The sequence below is a fragment of the Labrus mixtus genome, chromosome 7 (assembly GCF_963584025.1).
Source record: "Labrus mixtus chromosome 7, fLabMix1.1, whole genome shotgun sequence".
Taxonomy (NCBI): Eukaryota; Metazoa; Chordata; class Actinopteri; order Labriformes; family Labridae; genus Labrus; species Labrus mixtus.
Window position 1 is genome coordinate 7,253,628 of NC_083618.1, and position 18,597 is coordinate 7,272,224.

Sequence of the window (18,597 nt, forward strand, 5' to 3'; positions counted from 1 at the left end):
ATGTATAAAATATATTTTAGACATGTACAAGTATATTTGTTTCAGTTTTTTTTTTCCATATCAACATGACTATTTATTATAGGTGTAATAGATAGCAGTTGTGGACTGATGATTTCTTGCTTATTTTGATTAAATATCTGTATTTCACACTCGTAACATCTTCTTCAGTCGTTTGAAATCAGTATTAGGAAACACAAAAGAAGGCACTGTTTGCAACTAATCATTCTGAAGGTTTTTATCTGAACTTGGTTTTCAGATATCAAGTTCTCTGATAAACCTTTTTAACTGTGAAACGTAAAGTCTGAACTATTCCCTTTGATTCTTGACTGCTGCATTGCAAATTATATCACAATGTAACCATAGAAACAACTTGTTTAAAATGTTTGTAATTATTTTCTTTGTAGAGTACAGCAGGCAACATTAAAATTACAAATAAATTAACATAGAATACAAAATAAGTAATTTACAGACATTGCTGTCAACAGTCCTTTTATCTAAAGCGGGGCTGGTTGAGTAGTATTTAAGCAGTTTAACTGTTTCACTACGTGTATGTTTTGTGATACTCAGGCATGCGTTTAAGATTGTTATGCTGACAACTCTTTATAGATTGCAAGGATTTGTACCTTTTTTTTTTAAACGACCCCCTCTAGTGGTTGCAGTGCTATGTGATGTCTGTTTTTACATTTAAAATGTTGCAATATGGGGCAATACGTGAACTCTGATATGAAGAAACATATTAAGAAAAATATATAAATAAGTAGAGTTTCAACAGTTCCCTTAACACTTTCTTGAACAAAACAATTTACAAAGACATATCCTTGTAGTGGAAAAAAACATCTAAACATTTACATTTTCAAGTATGTTAGGCTTGGTTAGGACAAAGTGACAGCAACATTGTCAGTGCTCTTCTCCATGTCACAGTCTTTGTCAGTCGGTGCAGAGACCGGCGTGTCTCTGAGAGAATTAGAGCCACTGCTCGTCTGTCCTAAACCTTTGTTTGGGGGGTCAGCTGTTGACTCAGCCTCAGGTTCTTGCTGCGGGGCCGTGGCTACAAATACAAAAAGGGTGAAAAAACGAAACGTCACATTATGAAAATGTGAGTAGAAATGTAGCTTCTGATTATTCAGACAGGCAGATATTTGGAGACTTCCAGACAGACATAAGAGTGGCCTTTAGAAAACTATAGTCTTTATTGTGAGTGCCATCATCTCGTGCTGTTACCTGACTGGGTGCAGGACTTCATGTGTTCAGGCCAGTGGGCCTGCTGGCAGGGGTAATCACAGTAGCTGGTGTTCCAGCAGCAGTAGAAGATGGCCTCTTTTCTGCAGTTAGCACACCACTGTTTCTTCTTTGTCTCATCCACTGCTTGCTGCTTCTCTAGCTCCATCTGTTTCTTCACCTCAGTCACCAACCGCTCTCTCTCTTGCTCCAGACTTTGCCTCATCTCAGCCATTGTCAGCTCTTCATTGAGGAACACCAACATGAATAAACAGAAGTAAAACTCATTACACAGTTTGGGGAACAGGGACTACATTGATAGAATTATTTCCTACCAATTAAACACTCACCAAGATTGTGCTTCATTTCGGACAACTCTTGTTGATGAAGCCATTGCAATTTTTCTATTTCGATTCTTAGTCGTCTTATCTGAGTTAAAAAAAACAACAGCCATGTTAGTGTAAGTATTTGGCTACATGCAAAGCTTAAGTTAAGATGTGTACAGAGTTTTTAAAGGGCTGAAAGAGAAAACTTACCTCAGCTATTGTATTCCCTGAAGTGCTCTTAGAAAGGTCGTTGTATATTTCTGTCATTGTACCTTTTATTGCATCCATTATCTGAAACAGTGGACCACAATAAAAAAGAAATTATCATTCAACAAAAGCACTAGTTGAGTTATTTATCATGTATTTTCAGAGTCCCATCTAATGAAGCAGTCAAAAATAAGTTGTTTCAACACTATCAAGAACTGATGTCAACTACAGAGCTGTCTAGTTGAAATTTGTACATCCTCCCCCAACAATATCTCTGAGGGCTTGTTCTCACTTTTCCAGAGGCTGAGCAGTTAGTCTAATATTTAGTGAAGACTATATAGCAGTGGTTCTCAACTAGTCTAGCTTAAGGACCCACCAACAGCTGAATGAGAAACCGCAACAAAACTCTGAAAATGTTCAACCAATGAGCTTTATTTGATGACAAATAGTGCAGTTTGGACCTCAGGTTGCAAAACACATCTGGCAGAACAAAGAGATGGCAGCAAAAACACTTAATTGACTTTTTGACACTTTTTTTTCCATGCACACAATTGCGACCCACTGAAAAGGCTCCGTGACCCACTTTTGGGTCCTGACCAGTTAGGACCACTGATATATAGAATGTACTCACTTTATTTGTGTACTTGGCAATGTCTGCAGCCACATCTGCTGAGGCAGTGGGAATATAGAGGTCTGTTGCCACAGGCGTAGATGTAGCAGCTGTGCCTGAACTTGAAGCTGCCATCATGGAAACAGAAGCTGGACTACTGGACACAAGGGTTACAGCCGAGGTGGATGTGCTGATCGGGGGGTCTTTTTGTTGAACAGCTTGAATTAAAACAGATATATAATCAAAAACAGGGACAGTTGTGACCGTAATTGACCATTATAATTGCATTCCAACGGTTTAATCCTTAGCTATATTTACCCAGGATATCATAAACATTCAAAATAACACAAGGGAATGAGGACATATACTGGCCAACACACTGCGTATTATTATACTTGCTTACTGATATGATTTCTACCTTTTACGGCCTGTCTGGTCTGATAGCGTGTGCTTTGTGAAGACTGCTGTGTTGAAGATGAGGATACGGCTGTTGAGCTGTTCCCAGCGGCCTGTGTCTGAGTCAGCACTTGAGCCTGGCCTTGCCTGGGAGAGGATGCCTGCATCTGTGTGGCTGCCACCGGTTGCTGGTTCTGTTGCTGACGCTGCACCTTCTGCATGTGCCACTTCTGAGAGGAGGTCTGAAATTTGGCTGTTGTATTCCACACCACAGCTCTCTGCACAACTGGCACTGTCTCTCTGGGCAGCAGAGGGCGCTGTTTCTTCAATGCGGGTGTTGCGGAGGCTGAAGGCGAGGAGGAGGAGGAGGGGGTGTTTGCAGTGGCACTGGACACGGTTGTAAGGCTTGCAGTGGCAGGAGAAGGAGTAGTGAAGGAGACCATAGGGACAGGGATTGCCATAGGGGACTGTGTGGAAGCATTGGAGGCTGTGGAGGGAGCTGCACTGCTTTGAGAAGGGACTGCTGATGGGGTCTGGGCTTTACCTACAAGGGAAGGCAACTTCATTATTTAGCAGAACCGCTATTAAATGCGGCTGATGTTTCCTCATGTGTTAGGTGCTCAAAACTGACATATCATTGAGTTGGATCAGCAGAGAAAAGCACAACACTCACCTTCAAGTTTACTTGCAGATGATTCTTTAGCAATGTTGTTACTTTTCCTGCTCCTCTTCCTGTCCTTGCCTCCCTGATCCTCTCCAAGGTCTATAACCAGCTCTCTCTCTGAGTCAGAGTCCTCCAAAAGCTGCTTTGTATCTTCTTTCACCTGTGCCTTCTCTCTGGGACCAGATAATGTCGGAGCTCCTTTGGTCTTCTCTGAGCAGTCTTTCTCTGAATCTTTGCCTATTTTCACTTTATTTGAAGCATCTTGTGATGTTGCAGAGGTGTTTTCTGCTGAAGACTCGGGAGCCGTAGGAGAATTGGCCTTACCCTCCTTATCTTGGCTCAGGGGATTTTGTTCTTTGACTTTACTTTGTGTGGGCTCCTTCTGTGCTTCTTCACTGGGTTCTGTATCCTGACCATCCTTAGTCCTTTGTTCCTCATCACTGGCATACTCGCTGTCGCTGGAGTCAGACTTGTCTGAGTCTTCTGATTCACTCTGTTCCACACCTTTATACACATCAACAGAGATCTCGTCTATACCTGCAAAACAAGAGAATAGGCGACATATTCTATCACTGTTCAATATGTTCAGCTATAGTGGAACACAATTTAGCAGGAAATAATTCTAAAAAGCCACATCACCAAAATAACATCTATTTTTCCTGATGACTATTAAGAATAGAAATACTTTACAAATGACTAATTTTCTATGCAAACCCTACTGACCAAGCTGTGCCTTGCAACTCTCAATCGTTTTGTCCAAGTTCAGCTGGAAACGGCTCTTGATCTGTCTTTTTGGAGACGTGAGGACTGGTTTGGCTTCTTGTTTCTGCTGAACTGTTTCACTTAGCTCCTTCAGGTCCATTTCAGCCTTGCTCCTGTCTGGAAGAACACAAGGTAAAATACATCATACCAGCAGTACCAGTAGCACAGGACAAGGACTTTTATTTCTAGCAGATCATGATCAACAGTGAACTATCTTTGAACACATAGAATGAAAGCTGTTCAATACATTCAAGCTGAGTCAGCATGTTGTCTATTGAATACCATTTATTTTTTTACCTAAATTAAGGTTCAGAATGCTGCCAGTCGCTGGTGTTTTCTCCTGCTTGAGGATGCCAGGAGCTGGAGAGTGAAATGGTTTAGGGCTTTCCAAGGAACTGCCTGCAGGACCGGCTCTGGGATTGGCAGGTGATGCTATTTAGAGATATTTAATGTTAAAATAAATCTCCTCCCATTTTACACATAATATAATTGTTGCTTTACTTAAATGCACCTGGTAAAGTACCTGCACAGTCCATGGACTCCTCTCCTGTGATGAACTGGCTGTTTGGAGCCTTTGATTGGGACTTGTCTGCTGACTCCTGTTCCCCATCGGAACCCGTGTGGGCAGAGGAGTTGGTGCTCATGGGAGAACGAGGCATCTCACTGAGAGGAAGCCGCCTGCCTGTGGTGCTCCCTCCCACACCAACCCCAGATAACATGGTCCTGGACAATGCAATCTTCGGCGATGCAGTCATATCAAAACTCAGCTTGATCTTCTCCTGTTTCTCAGGTTTGACAGGTGTTGATGACGGGTTCGAGGGATCCAGCAGCATCTGGAAGTTATTGTCAGGAGTGTAGGGTGTCCTGAAGGAGGCGTAGTTAAAGACCCCAAACTTCTTTCTCATGTTTTCCACATAGACCTCCATCTCCTGCATGGCGCTGTTGAAGATGCTTTTGGTCTTCTTCACAGAAAATGGAATCTCTTTTGACATGAGGTAGCAATTGTTTAATGGAACCCAAGCCCTTCAGGAAAAATACACACTTCATAAGAAACCCTTGAAACGTTGCTCCAAGTCAAGAGTAAATAAGGCAAAAAGGGCTGATACCTGTCATGCTGACCAAAAAAGCGTGCATCCACCTGTCCATCCTTATCGCGCAGAGCTTTAGCAGGCCAGAATGGAAATCCTTTCAGTTTAGCCCACACGAGAGGGTGTGGATTACTCTGCAGACAAACAGTAAAACACTCAATCTTTGCATTGGGTACACAATCTAGAGCAATCATCAACAAATGACTCAACTAGCTTACACAAGGCTCACAGAACCAGTTGTCTCTCTTCTGGCAAGCAGACAGGTAACACTCAGGACACACTTCAATCTCGTTCATCTGCAATAAATGAAGGTAAAAAAAAAAGTATATTTCAGTGGTTAATGCAGTGCTTTGAATAAATTAACATTCAGAATTCAGTTTGTATATTCAAATGGCTTTTGACTGAAACCACAAACCCACCTCATGTTCACAGATTTTTACTATCACTTTTGCAGTTGCTGTAAGTTTGTGATTGCCTGGAAAAAGGACACAAACATTTTAAACACGCATTAGACTGCAACAAGCTTTCCAAGTGAAACTGTATTCTAATAATAACACATTGTAATTGTTTAATAATTGAAAACATGAGCAATTTTTAACTAAAAAACACCATGAGGGTAACTAACATTAGACAATCAGAAAGTGACACACAGTCTATCCATTGAATCCATGTTACCAAAATTAATCCGCACAACAAAACATACCTCCATTGTATATAATACAGTTGTGCAAAATCCACTTTGCATCCGCCAAGAAGGCCTCTGTGCAGCCATACATTTTCTTTTTAATATTCTATAATGTAAAAGGAAAAGATGTCTGACTGACGAACTTATTTAAATTCATATTATCAAGAAAATACTTTTTGAATGTGGTTTACCTTCTCTAGCGTGCAAAGATCCATAGGGTGAAAAATGTACTCTGCGTAATCTGGATGTTGTTCAAGAGATACAGGTTTCTGGAAGGGTTCGGTCTGTGTAATTGTGAAGACAGAAAATAAAGTGAAGGTAGATAAACTCTCAGGCCAAACTTATTGCTACAACCTCCCCCTCTATCGCACACGAACATGCTACTGACATGCTACTACTAAAAACATTAAAAGCCGCTTCAAACAAAAGGAGGAAAACACATGGAAGAAGAAATCATGATGGGGTCTTGTTAGTGGTGTAATTGATTACCCAATTAAAAGTCTTTCTCTGCGTGGAAGCTGCATGGGGGGAGCGAGATGACAAGCGGGGATGATCCTGAAAGAGAGTGAGAGGGGCAGCTGTATCCTTACCACCAGCCAGCATATTTACCTTCATGGTTTCCAGCCATGATAGGCCCATTATAGAACAATGCTTGTTAGTTCTGTTATTAGAAATCACTTGCACATGCAGATCAATTATAAATCATGCTGGACTAATATTGGGCAGGTAGAATATCAGGGCGCAGATCTCAACATCTGGCACAACTGATGGGATTATGGTGACCACGATAAAGCTTGTCTTTAGGTTGCAATAGTGTTCTAAAAATTATAATTGGCCCAAACAAGAAGCACATGCCAATATCCAAGTGAAAAGAATTAGACGATACACATCTTTAATTAGACTGAGCCAACACAACACAACCAGTTTTACAGTATGTAATCCTTGTAAAGACAAAGAACCCAGAATACTTACACCCGGCTGCTTCATCTTCTGAAGGGCAAACTTAAGAAGGTAAGACAGCTGCTCTATAGTTAGCATCATCATGGCTTTGCTTTGTGTCTCTATACACTCAGCGACTGTTATTTTCTGAAAAACATTAAGAGGAACAAAGCTGAAACATCGTTCTCATTCTATTACTGCACAGATTCAGGACTCGCAACAAACTTACTGAGAAGTCCTCAGTAATTAAAAACAAATGACAATCTTTTTTTTTACTCTGGTTTTAACACCTGTACACTTTACACATTCCTGGGTGAGTACCTCACACTCCGGACAGAACCAGTCGCCCTCGGGCTCGGCTGGTAGTTTGAGGCACTTGGCGTGGTACACCCTGGGGCAGAGCTCACAGCAGAGCACCTGGCCCTCGCGGTGGCACAACCAGCAGTAGAAGTCATTCCTGCCGTCCTGCGGTACAACATCAACAGGGTCTGATGTGAGTGCTGGCTGCTTCACATAGTAAAAGGGACCATGTCTTAGTTCTGACTGGAATGTGGGCAAAAGAAACACAATGTTTGGGAGGGTCAGAGATTAGAAAAGCCAAGCAGACAAGCATCAACAAAGCGTATATAACAGTTTCAAAAGTCCAAAACACAGGCTGCCCAGATAGACTAGTGTTACACAGAAATGTATGAATCAACAACTTGAAAGAACACAGTCATCCCCAATGTACAAAAAGGTAAATTGTGTGGGTGGCCTGGATGAAATGGGCAAAAGCTGGCTGGATAAAGTGGCAACTAATCATTTACAAAGACAGACGTAATATGCCATGGTAAGACCCTAGCAACCATTAACCAACTGTGGATTTGTGAACTGCTTTAAGCACAAAAGCTGTACAGCGTGCACATAAAAACAAAAGCTTAAATGAATTATATGGTTGCCTGACACAACAGAGAAAAGTACTAAAAAAGGTGGCAACCAAAGAGCAAATGTTAAAATCAGAAGTGTATGGATAGCACTTCATCAGAACTCAGTTCTCTCGTGTATAAAGCAATAAAGGTGTCAATGCTAGTAACATTTATTAAGATTAAGATACTTGTCGTATACATAGAATATCAACAATCGTCAACATAATGGACGACAATCTAGAACAAGTCATTTAGAAAGTGGTGACATACACTTATCATAGTGCATCACATATTGGTCCTAAAAAACTTGAATGATGGGATGTCAATGGAACTGAATAAAATTGGAAATCACAGGATAGCTCATGATGCATTGCAGCACTTCTTTCAAATATTTTAGCCCTGATCTGAACAGAAATCAAACACATAAAAAACAGCTGGACATTAACAGTATGCTAAACAGCCATAATCTCACAAAGCCTAAACTCAGCCTCAGCATGACAAGAACCACTGGCACTAGATCAGCCTTACAATAAAGTATTGAACAACGTTGCATCACCTAAGCCAGAATCAAACCGGTCAAAGTTATGCGCAGAAGAAGCCCATTTTAGCAGAAAATGAAAGTCTATGCACATTAGGCATTATTTTACAGGGACTTACATGTTATATATATTTTATACATCTTTATGCTGTGTTTTCTATCTGATCTAATGGAACAGCTCAGCTGGCAAAATTTGGGATTGCACAGTTCAGTATTATGAGTTTCTAGTGAGCAGGGCGTTACATACTCAATGAACCCTAGCTAAATAAATAAAGGCCTTTCAATATTGACACTAAATCAATGGCTGACATGTTTTCTCTATAGCAGAAAGCAAACTTTAACTAACCTCTCTGTCGTGTTATCTTTAACAGATCATTATTTTTTTTGAGCAAACGCTGATTACATAAGCTATCAGAAGTTTCCATTTGAGATAGTGAAATTATGTCACCACCATGCAACAATCATTTCTGGCAAAAACAGACAGTGGTCACTGAAGTTTAAAATGAACGCCCTTAACTGGCAAGTTCAGCTCAGAAAACACCAGAATAAAGGAATAAAGGCAAATTAACAGAGAAGCTAAAATGTCTGCTTTTGCATTTGCTTGCAATTGTGTGCCATCGCCAAATAAGTCATTTCCCTCATTGTTTCCCAAAGAAAGCTATTGTTACTGTGGTAAAAACAGGGGGCCAGCAACTTATCTTGGTATTCAAATATTTCTCTCTTTTTTTCTGTAGAGCATTTAAATCTGAGCAGACCACTGCAATGGCACGTGACTGAACAGGTTAGTGAGGGGAGATGAACAACTAAATGATCCTAGATAACTCATTCTCTCTGCCGGACAGAATACATGAAATAATCCATAAATAATAAATGATGGAGGGCAATTCCTTCAGGAATTCTTGAGACATTGCATTGATATTTACAGGATGGAAATCATTTTCCCAGACATTACCAAGTTACCATTTTAACATTTGGGTCAAAAGAGGAAATCATTTCAACAATCTATCATGTAAGAAATGTGTCTGAAACTGTGTCACACTTGGTGAAATCCCTTCATTATGGAAGCTTGTGCAAAAAAGAAGGAGACTCCCTCCAGGTGTTCCTGAAACATGTTGGTGCAAACAGGAAGGACATGAGGTTACAGTCACCTTTGACTATAACTTTCAGCACCAATTTGAGATCAGATCATCTTTGAGAACAAATGGATGTTTGGCCTAAATGTTAAACCATTTCCTCCAAGATTACTGAGACATCGCAAGATTGAGACTCATCCATTCCTAAGTAGAGCTGTAGATCCTGGTTTTACTGGGAGTATTAGGCAAGTGTTTTTTTTGTGTTTTAGGTGATTTGTCCTTTTAAAATGTAGGTTGATTAAAATATTAAAATCAGATGTGTACTTTGTTTTGGGGTGATTGATACCTGGTCTTTGCTGTTGCCAAGAGCACCTGGTTTCTTCTTCTTTTTCACTGGGCAGGGGGAGGTTTCAGCAGAGGAGTGGCCATTGGATGAGTGAGAAGGACTCGGTATCTTACGTTTATGGGTCATCCTCTCTGTTGACCCTGTGTCTGAAATGGCAGACAAAGGTCAAGGATTACACAAGCCAAGAAGGACAAAGTGACTGTCTCTTTAAATCAGGAATTGATACTGATAAAGACTCCATTTCCTCCATTGACACAGTCAGTTGAGGCTAGTAAACATGACAAAGTATACACAAATATAACCCATTAAAACAAACACAAAATCAACTTTCACCTCCTTGCCTAAATGACATAAAATGCCTGTAGAAAACAAACATTTATCGTTACCTTTGGACCGTGTTGAGATCTCCATTTCTTCTGTTTTAGTCTCAAATTGTCCTTCGTCCTCTGCCACACTGATGAAGAGTCGGGCATCATTAAAGGTTTTATAGACTTTTTATATCTTCTATTTATGCATCAACATTATAGACATTTTTGACTACTCTTCAACAGCACTCTTTTCTGAGGTACTCTACAGGTGGGGCTTCTTTGCATCACAGTGGTCTACTCCCCTCAACCCATTACAGTGCAGATATTTGGGATAATAAAAGGCCTGTGTTGCTAACACATTTACAACTCTAAGTAAGTAAGTAAGTGTGCTTCATATTTCATCTGTAAAATCTATTTTAAAACCCATCTTCAAAACATTTCTTCTAGTAAAGATAAACTCTCAAATCTGAGGATCAGGTTAAGATTTGATTTCTTTGGTTATATAGTTGCAAATATAGTTAAAATTGTTTCTGTGTAAAGTCAAGCTTCCAAGACCCAATCATTTAAAAGTTTCTTTCTTTCTGGGTTTGTGAAATACTAGAAAAGCACTAGGATGTCCTGAGTCCAGCAGCACCGTGCCTCTGACAAAAACAGCATTTGTTTTTCTTCTAAATGTCACATGTCACATCTGAACACCTAATGTAATGTCTAAACCAATGTAGAACTACACTGCATGTGTTGTTTCTCTTTCTGTCATATGGGCACTATCTAGACTTTAACTTCCAATGAAGAGCTCTAAACTTACGACTCGATAACACATAAATAATATCATCCAAACTTCACATTAACACTTAAGGAGACTCATCGTGGCAGCTCTGACACACAACTTTTAAATGGCAAAATTGTTCTGAAGTCATTCAAAAACAAAAATCAACCAATGCTGGTACAAAGACACCTGTGTAGTGCAGTCATCCAATTATGTTAGCACCTTTCTCCCCAGACAACAGGTTTATGAAAGGGAAGGATGAAAACAATGAACTGTAGAATCTGAAGTGTGTTGACCTTCAGACATCCACAAGTGAACTGCATACAATAGACTCTCGTGTTTTTTTTAAACAACCATTCACTGATCAAGTGACCAAACAACAGGCAGCATATCATAAGAGATTGTATAATCACAGCCCCAGCTTTGCTGAGAAACAATTCTTGAAATGCAAGCCATATGCCACCATGAACCACCATTAATTCAAAATCTGCCCAACAGGTTTATCTCAGTATCACAACAACCTGATTCACCTTGGTTTGCAGGCACCCTGTTGTCGATCCTATTATTGTTGACATTATCTCTGACGCCACAGCAGATGCATCAGCCTCTCAGCTCAGATGGCTTCAGTTTTGTTCTTATATATCACAGTTAGAGAATGGCCCCATTTCATGTCATGTGTAAATAATACACAGGCACACACTGAGAACAAAACATACTGCCTGCATCTCAATATTCATGTAAACCATCCCACCCCCACCCCTCCTCCTCTTCCTCTATCACTAAAGAATAATGAAATGAGAGGACCACAGCACATCTGCAGAGACAGACAGGAGTGCAGTGAAATGGCTGTGCTGGCCTCCACACCTAACCTGTCTGGACATCCTCAGACAATCTGCACAATCGACATCCTATCCTGTCCAAGGACAGGAAATACAGCAGCAAAAGACAAATAGAACATGTACAAGGAGGAAAATCAATGCTGCCCATCCTGACAAAAACATTTTTAAATCACAAACACAGAGCACATAATACAGACTATTGTAACCTCCTGATACAACCCTTCCCACACCCATCACTGCCGTAACATCCATGCTTCAATGTAGGAAATCAACAGCATACCTTTCTCCTTTCTCACATACAGATTCTTCAGCCTATTCTTTAATCTTTTCAATTATTGAGGGCGTTGGGGAATGAGGGAAAAGATGGGTCCAGGTTTCCCAGAAGGCCTTCTCTCCCTGCTGCTCTCTCCTGCAATTGTCAATCTTTAACCTCAGCTGCAGCCTGCCGATTGGCTTGAGCACCACACGGAGGTGCCTGATTGGGTGCTCAGCTCGGTGTGCCACACAGGCTCTCTTCTCCCCGCTCTCCTCAGACACAGTGCTGCAATGCAGAGAGGACTGCTCCTCACTGTCGCTAAAAAAAACCCTGAAAACCAAAGTCCTCTTTCCATTTAAACCCATGCAGACATATACTGGCTGTAGGTTTCTCTCAAACATTTAGGATACAGCTCTACAGGCTTGACAGGGAGAGGATCACATTCTCTTTCTCGCTCTGCTCTCAGCTAGTGTGTGCGTATGGCATCCATTTTGAACTCCCTCTCTCTTTCTCTCTCTCTCTCTCTCCTTCTCTCCTGACCACTGTGCGCCAGAGCACACACACACACAGCACCAGTCGAATCTGTCGTAAAGGACCACATGCAGCTTATTATCTGGCTCAGCATGTTGATGTGCAGCATGGGCCTTAATAATGGACACAAAGACAGTGGAGAAAATGTCACAGGCCTCTTGGACAGCAAAGAAGCTATAACCCCCTCCCTCTATCTTTCCAATGCCTCCTTTGCTAAAACCTGTGCATGATCAATTTCCGCCATGAGATCAGACATTTAGCAACAGCAGTCTGAAAACTAAAAACATGGTTAGCCAAGCTATACGTTTTCCATCTTCCGTCTGTTTGGAGTTGATTTTTCAAAGGCATGCAGTTAATTTAATCAGTATACATTTCAAACAAGTAGTACAAACTAATCATGCAAACACATGGGTAAATAAACAATCATACAAAAAGAAACACACCCTGGCTGAAATGTCAAAGCCAACTCTATATCATGTATGTCTGGGAAGGTCAAATGTGGGATGTGGATACTTCAAAGAAAGGGTCAAACTAAATATGTTGTGTGCATCTGTGAAATGCAGGATTAAGTTTGCCTGCACCAATCCTCGCACCATTGTGGAATGAAGGGATTAAACGAATTACTAGGCACTATTCACGAAACACGGGGGGGGGGGGGGGGGGGGGGGGGGGGGGGGGGGGGGGGTTGATTTGCTGTTTCTGTGGATGCAGACTGGTCCTGAGCCCTGGTCAAGCAATATTATGTTCACCATTTCAACCAGGCCATAGAGCCCCTGCTAATATGTAAAAAGCACCTTTGTCAGCAGTATGGTCTAAAAATGACAAAATACATCAACTCTACTGTATACTTCACCTGGATTACATCATATGTTTAAAATTCAAAGCTCAATGCTGACAGAAACAATGGAAATAGACACATCACTGAATCAAATGTATCTATTGTATCTGATTCATTTATACAGAAAAGAATAGCAACACCAACATCATTGAATAAAAACAGAATTGAATCTAACCTGATCCACTTCAAACAGGTTTTCAAGCAACTCAGGAGGAGATGTGGTTTTATGCAGAGCCTTTTCAGAGGAAGTCCTTCCCTTCTCCTTTCCCTCTCTCTTACATACAAATACTCAGTGTGCTTGGAGCAGAGGGACAGAAAGGGGAAGCTTTCTAAAATGGCTGACACTCAGAAGCAGAGAACAACACTGGGAGGCAGTGTACACCATCAACATAAGGCAATTCCCCCAACCCTGTGATAAATAAGCTGCCATGGCATATTAAGTCCGAAGATAATTGGCATTTCAAAAGATCCTGGTGGAAAGCTTACAGGATAAGGCTAGGTAAAAGCCTGGTCTTTTATTCACCAAGTAAAAAAGGGCATTGTGGTGAGGTACACAGGTTTCTGTGTGAAGTGCAGAAAAATCAGGCAACCAGACTCTTAACAGTCGGTTTTTCACTGCCATGTTAGTCTGGCAAACAATTAACAACAGTGCCCTGCTGCCTTGCTCTTGCCAGTTTGAGGCCTAAATTAAACTTGCTGTGCTGTCAGTTTACCATCTGTTAATTCCTCTGGGGACTCCACTCTGCACTGTTCCCTGGCTCTCCCATCCTTCCTGCATCCCTCACCAGGCCTGCACTCTTGACAGCATAGGCCTGAGCCTGCCACAAAAACACAGTCCTTTTTGATCTTGACAAAAGAAAACAGGTTAACTCAGTCAGAAGAATACTAGGAATATACAATGACCTTACACTTGACCTTTGGTCTCCTCAATCTGTTGCACTGTACCATGCTATGCTTTCCTTAAAGGCTCCACTCATATGCTGTGGGGTAACAAACTGTCTTCCCCCTCCCCCAGACTATCTGACAAACCTATATTATTACTCAGACACAGATCACACAGTGGCTGGTGCCTTATCAACAGAGTAGTACATGTGAAAGAATGAAAATAAGGCTTACCTCTGTGGATGCATGGCTAAAAACTCTGTGTGATATGTCAATGCTTATTAAAACATGGAGGACAGCCCTGTCAGCCCTCACCCTGCTCAGAGCACAGCCACGGCTCTCCAAGCTGTCCGACTCTCTGCTCTGGTGGATATAAGGCACTCTGAGACTGGCCAAGCACGCAGGCAAAATGTAAGGCTGCTGCTGATTGGCTAGTGCATTTCCTGGCTGCTTGTCTTTTGTTTAGCACAGGCAAGCTGAAACGCTGTACTCAGAGCAAGAAGAGCTAGGCCCAAAACCAAAAACTAGCTTTCCTTTCACCTACAGAGAGGGCTACATTCAGCTATTTCGTTTTAGTAACTTGCCATAAGGTTGGACATTGGTCTCACTGTGAAGAGTTGTAAGCAGATATGTACATAAAGAACAGGCCTGTCACTGTATTCTAAAGGAGGAATCTGTGTCACATGTTCCCACCCTCAAGATAAACCAACCATCATGGGAGAAATAGAAATGGCTGCTATATAAACAAAAGCAATAGCTAAACTGCACGACTGAACTGAACTCAATGACAATGCTATTATGCAGACTGTAGTGCTGTAATGTACCAGAAGTTTGTGATTCAGCCTGATACTGACCGATGAACTGGTTTGATCCCATGTTACAACATGGTTCCAGATGGGCAAAGACTTTACTGTTTAAGAGACAATGACTTTCCGTTTCTGTTTCCTCATTCAACCTCAGAGCATATTACAACAAAATGAACACAAGATAATCAACAACCTACAACAAAGTATGGTACCCCCTAAAAGCAGAAATACCATATTCTGATATTAGTAGCTTTTCTCTTATTTTGACAAGTCATGTCAGCTTATACTAACAATGGTGATACTATGTTACCACAGTTTAGGTCTCTGATTTGTAATAGATTAATAGATTTAATAATTAAGTCTGTTTAAAAAATGGCTACAATAGAAAAAATATTTATCATTTGGAATTATTTATTTCTATATTAACAGGGTTGTATAAATAACTTGTGGCTTGTAGTTACGTTGCATTTGTATGCATTGTGTGCGTACCCTTCACACACAAAATATATAAAAGCAATGAGTACAAAAGACATAAAACTCTGATGGACCAAAAATATATTGATTACTCAACAAAATTTTAAACCAGAACACTGCAATTCAAGCAATGTCAGATGGAAATGACTGACCCTTCCTTGTCTGTACTCTTCCTTGTGTCTGATAATGATTGTGTTGTGTGGCCTCTGTCTTCCGGTTTGAACTTTACCTTAACTGTACCTTGATTTTGTCTTACTCTCTAAGGCTAGAAGCATATGGTAGCTTCTATGTAGGTCAGATGTTAATGTTGGAACTAGTTTAAGTTTCACATGTGTTTTCAAACGACAAATCTAATTGTACTCTGCCTGGAGTAATTTTTATGTTTTGGCTTCTGAGGAACAGCTGCCTGCTCTGTTCACTTCACGGTACCCTCTCCTTCTACAGGTAGACATGTCAAAACATTCAATTTAATTCAAATACGTCTTTTAAAAATAGTATATTATATAAGGTGAATGATAATGTAGCAAGTTGGCATTGAAAAGTCTACCTTAATCATGTGTCCAAGACCATGTTTGTACACACACCCTCTTTGTGTCAACTATATGGTTAATGAATCTACCACAAATCAAGGCATGTTAAGGTATCATTTATAGGGTCTTTTTTGGGGGGAGGAAAGATACAATAGATTTGCTGGGTTTTATATTGTTATACTGCTATTAAATTGTTGTTGAACTGGCAAATGAAACAGACTCTTGTTTTATCAACAAAGTAGGAATACCACATGACGTCAAATAAAGGGATAGTATTAGAGCCGCATGTCCAAACTCATATTTGTGTTTAGTCTACTAGAAACAAAATAAATTGCAATTTGGCAACCTACTTTCAAACTAGGACTATCTTGTGAAATTGTGAGGGTCTCTCCTGCCATGTTAGTTCAAAATTTGCACAATTATGTCGGTTTTGATACGAGTTAGTTTAGTCTAAATTTAGCTAACTAAAGATAACTAATTAGCCTCAGGTAGCTAACTACTTTTGAAAAATACTTTGCTTCTCCTTTCCCCAGATGTTTTATCTGTATTTTCTTACCCAGTCGTCGACCCCAACTCAAAATAATATTCATATAGCATATTATTCGCAGTTTATTCTGATTTTTTTTGTCAGTTTCACAGTGGCCTACCATTTGGCGTCCAGACGTGCAGGCAATGACCGCTAGTGACCTGGGAGCATACTGGGGGGAGTGGGAGCGAGAATAGTCTGCAGACTGGTAAAGAGCCCTGCAAGCCACCAGATGGCGCTCGAGGTAGATGTGCGCTGCTCAGGCCAGAAATAGTCCCCAATTCTCCAGTCTTACATTGAAGGCCTTGAATACAGATGGTGTAAATGTCATATCAGAAAGATCTTTCGTGTTCTCACGTTGTTTTTTTGTGGTTCTAAAATCCCATTGTTAACTCACATCTCTTCTTTTTAACTGGTAACTTTAAGAGCGATTGAGCATAGATACAACTTAATTTGCGTGCAATGAATCATTTATATTTTATGCATTTTAGAATTAGACATGGGCCGATAGTGTATGCAAATGTATTTTTTTTTCTGTTTTTTTGTGCATATAACTTTGCTGAAACAGATTATCCTTTAGAAGTCAATTAATGGTTCTAACATAAAAGTGTCTCATTTTTCCTTTTTCCGTTGTCACACTAGGCTAAATGATAATCCTAATGGGAATAATCTTGTTTTCTGAAGAAAAACAACGCCCGAAATTCATCAAGTGTACATTTGTTTAACTGATATTAGATAGATGTTATTGATATGAGGAATGACAGTAGTGAAGACAAAGGGTTACTTGTATTATTTTCATATTAATTAACAGCTGCCAGCTTTTCCTGTTTGAAACGCAATGCAAATTTGCCAGCGACTTATTGAACGTTTTGATTCCTGAGCTTTCACCAAATATTAGGCTATTGAATTTACACAGTTCCAAATGGTTAAATAAGATGTTATGCAAGATGTTTTTGTCCTCTAACACATTTGCATAGCATTGACAATTTGGGGGATGGGAATGGGAGAGGAACAGAGTATGGCATGCTGTTAGCTGTTTGCAGGTAAAGCAATCTGAATACATTAATGATTATTGGGCTATCTCCTGTCTTTTCAAACTGTTATCTCCTGTCCTTTCAAAGTAGAGAGACAGAGCAGAGAGGGGGGAGGGGATAAAGTGTCTCGCACTCGCTGAGGGGGGAGGTCAGTTTGTCATGTTTTGTGGGGGAAGGGGCACAAACAGAGGGCCACCGGGCCCCTTTTTGGGTCTCCATGGAATGTAATTGAGGCTCTGTCACTCAGGCAGACACACAAACAGACCAAAAACACAACATAAATGCACACAGTTTTTAAGACGTAAATCTTGTCATGAAACATGAACATTAGGCTACTCGAACAATATCTGCATACAGAGCATTGTGTAATATTTGCTTTACAAAAATAGTGTGAAATATTGTAAAGAGTTTATTATTATCCATTCTCCATGTTTAACACTTGCAACCAGTCTTTATCTTGTCAACAAATGCTTTGGGGTAAAACTTTGATATAGTATAACAAATGCTGCCATTTCGTAATGGACTTCACTGCCCTGCAGCAAAAAAAAAACAAAACTGCTAATATTTACACACCCTTCGGTACCTTTTTTTTTTCAATCTGGACCTTTTATTGCTTATTGTAGAGAGAAAAATGTCCTTACAAGAAGGACCAGGTTAGGAACTCTGAACCTGCTGCTCTCCCTCCATCTTTGCTCTCAATCCCTCCTTGGTTGAAAGCATTCAAAGCTAATACCTGATGTAAACAACAAACAGCTGTTCATTTTCCTCCATCCTTTGTGGTCACTCAGGTGCTTCACATTGACATATCTGACACTGGTCACATAGCCTATTTGAGGTATCAGGCTGCATAGCTTAACATGTCTTTGAGCCCCAGTCACTCCTCTGATACAATGCAAACTATAGATTGAAATGTTTAACAATCTAAACTCTGGTTTTAAAATTGGCAATTCCATTGAAGTGTTGCTTAAACCAAGCCACGTTACAAATCACGATTCATTTTGTCAATTTTCCTCAACCAATTTAAATAGGCTACCAGTAGACATGTTTTTG

At 40.4% G+C, this 18,597-nt stretch overlaps 1 protein-coding gene across 9 annotated transcripts; it reads right to left on the minus strand.

Annotated features, from left to right (window-relative positions):
• Positions 1-370: 370 nt before the first annotated feature.
• zmynd8 (zinc finger, MYND-type containing 8) lies at positions 371-16,653 on the minus strand. 9 transcript variants are annotated; one of them, XM_061042414.1, is made up of 22 exons: positions 14,412-14,519; positions 14,009-14,113; positions 10,144-10,211; positions 9,758-9,903; positions 7,217-7,438; positions 6,929-7,042; positions 6,446-6,511; positions 6,148-6,240; positions 5,975-6,062; positions 5,691-5,746; positions 5,490-5,567; positions 5,290-5,405; positions 4,707-5,206; positions 4,481-4,615; positions 4,145-4,300; positions 3,431-3,958; positions 2,780-3,301; positions 2,383-2,579; positions 1,755-1,835; positions 1,569-1,647; positions 1,222-1,461; positions 371-1,048 (listed from the first exon to the last, which is right to left on the minus strand). In XM_061042414.1, exons 2-22 carry the CDS (start codon positions 14,071-14,073, stop codon positions 873-875), a joined length of 3,726 nt encoding a protein of 1,241 aa, XP_060898397.1. In that variant the 5' UTR covers positions 14,074-14,113; positions 14,412-14,519; the 3' UTR covers positions 371-872. The 9 variants fall into 9 exon arrangements, with proteins under 9 accessions (XP_060898397.1, XP_060898402.1, XP_060898398.1 ...); XM_061042419.1 differs by lacking the exons at positions 14,009-14,113; positions 14,412-14,519 and adding an exon at positions 16,635-16,653; XM_061042415.1 differs by lacking the exon at positions 14,009-14,113 and having other exon boundaries at positions 14,412-14,547.
• Between the last annotated feature and the right edge of the window lie 1,944 nt (positions 16,654-18,597).

Coding starts and splice junctions, on each gene's coding strand:
- zmynd8 (XM_061042414.1), bottom strand. CDS start 14,073: ATGCAGGAAGGATGGGAGAGCCAGGGAACAGTGCAGAGTGGAGTCCCC. Junction 6,241..6,445: donor AGAGAAAGACTTTTAATTGG/GTAATCAATTAC, acceptor ACAATTACACAG/ACCGAACCCTTCCAGAAACC. Junction 1,648..1,754: donor CAGGGAATACAATAGCTGAG/GTAAGTTTTCTC, acceptor TTTTTAACTCAG/ATAAGACGACTAAGAATCGA.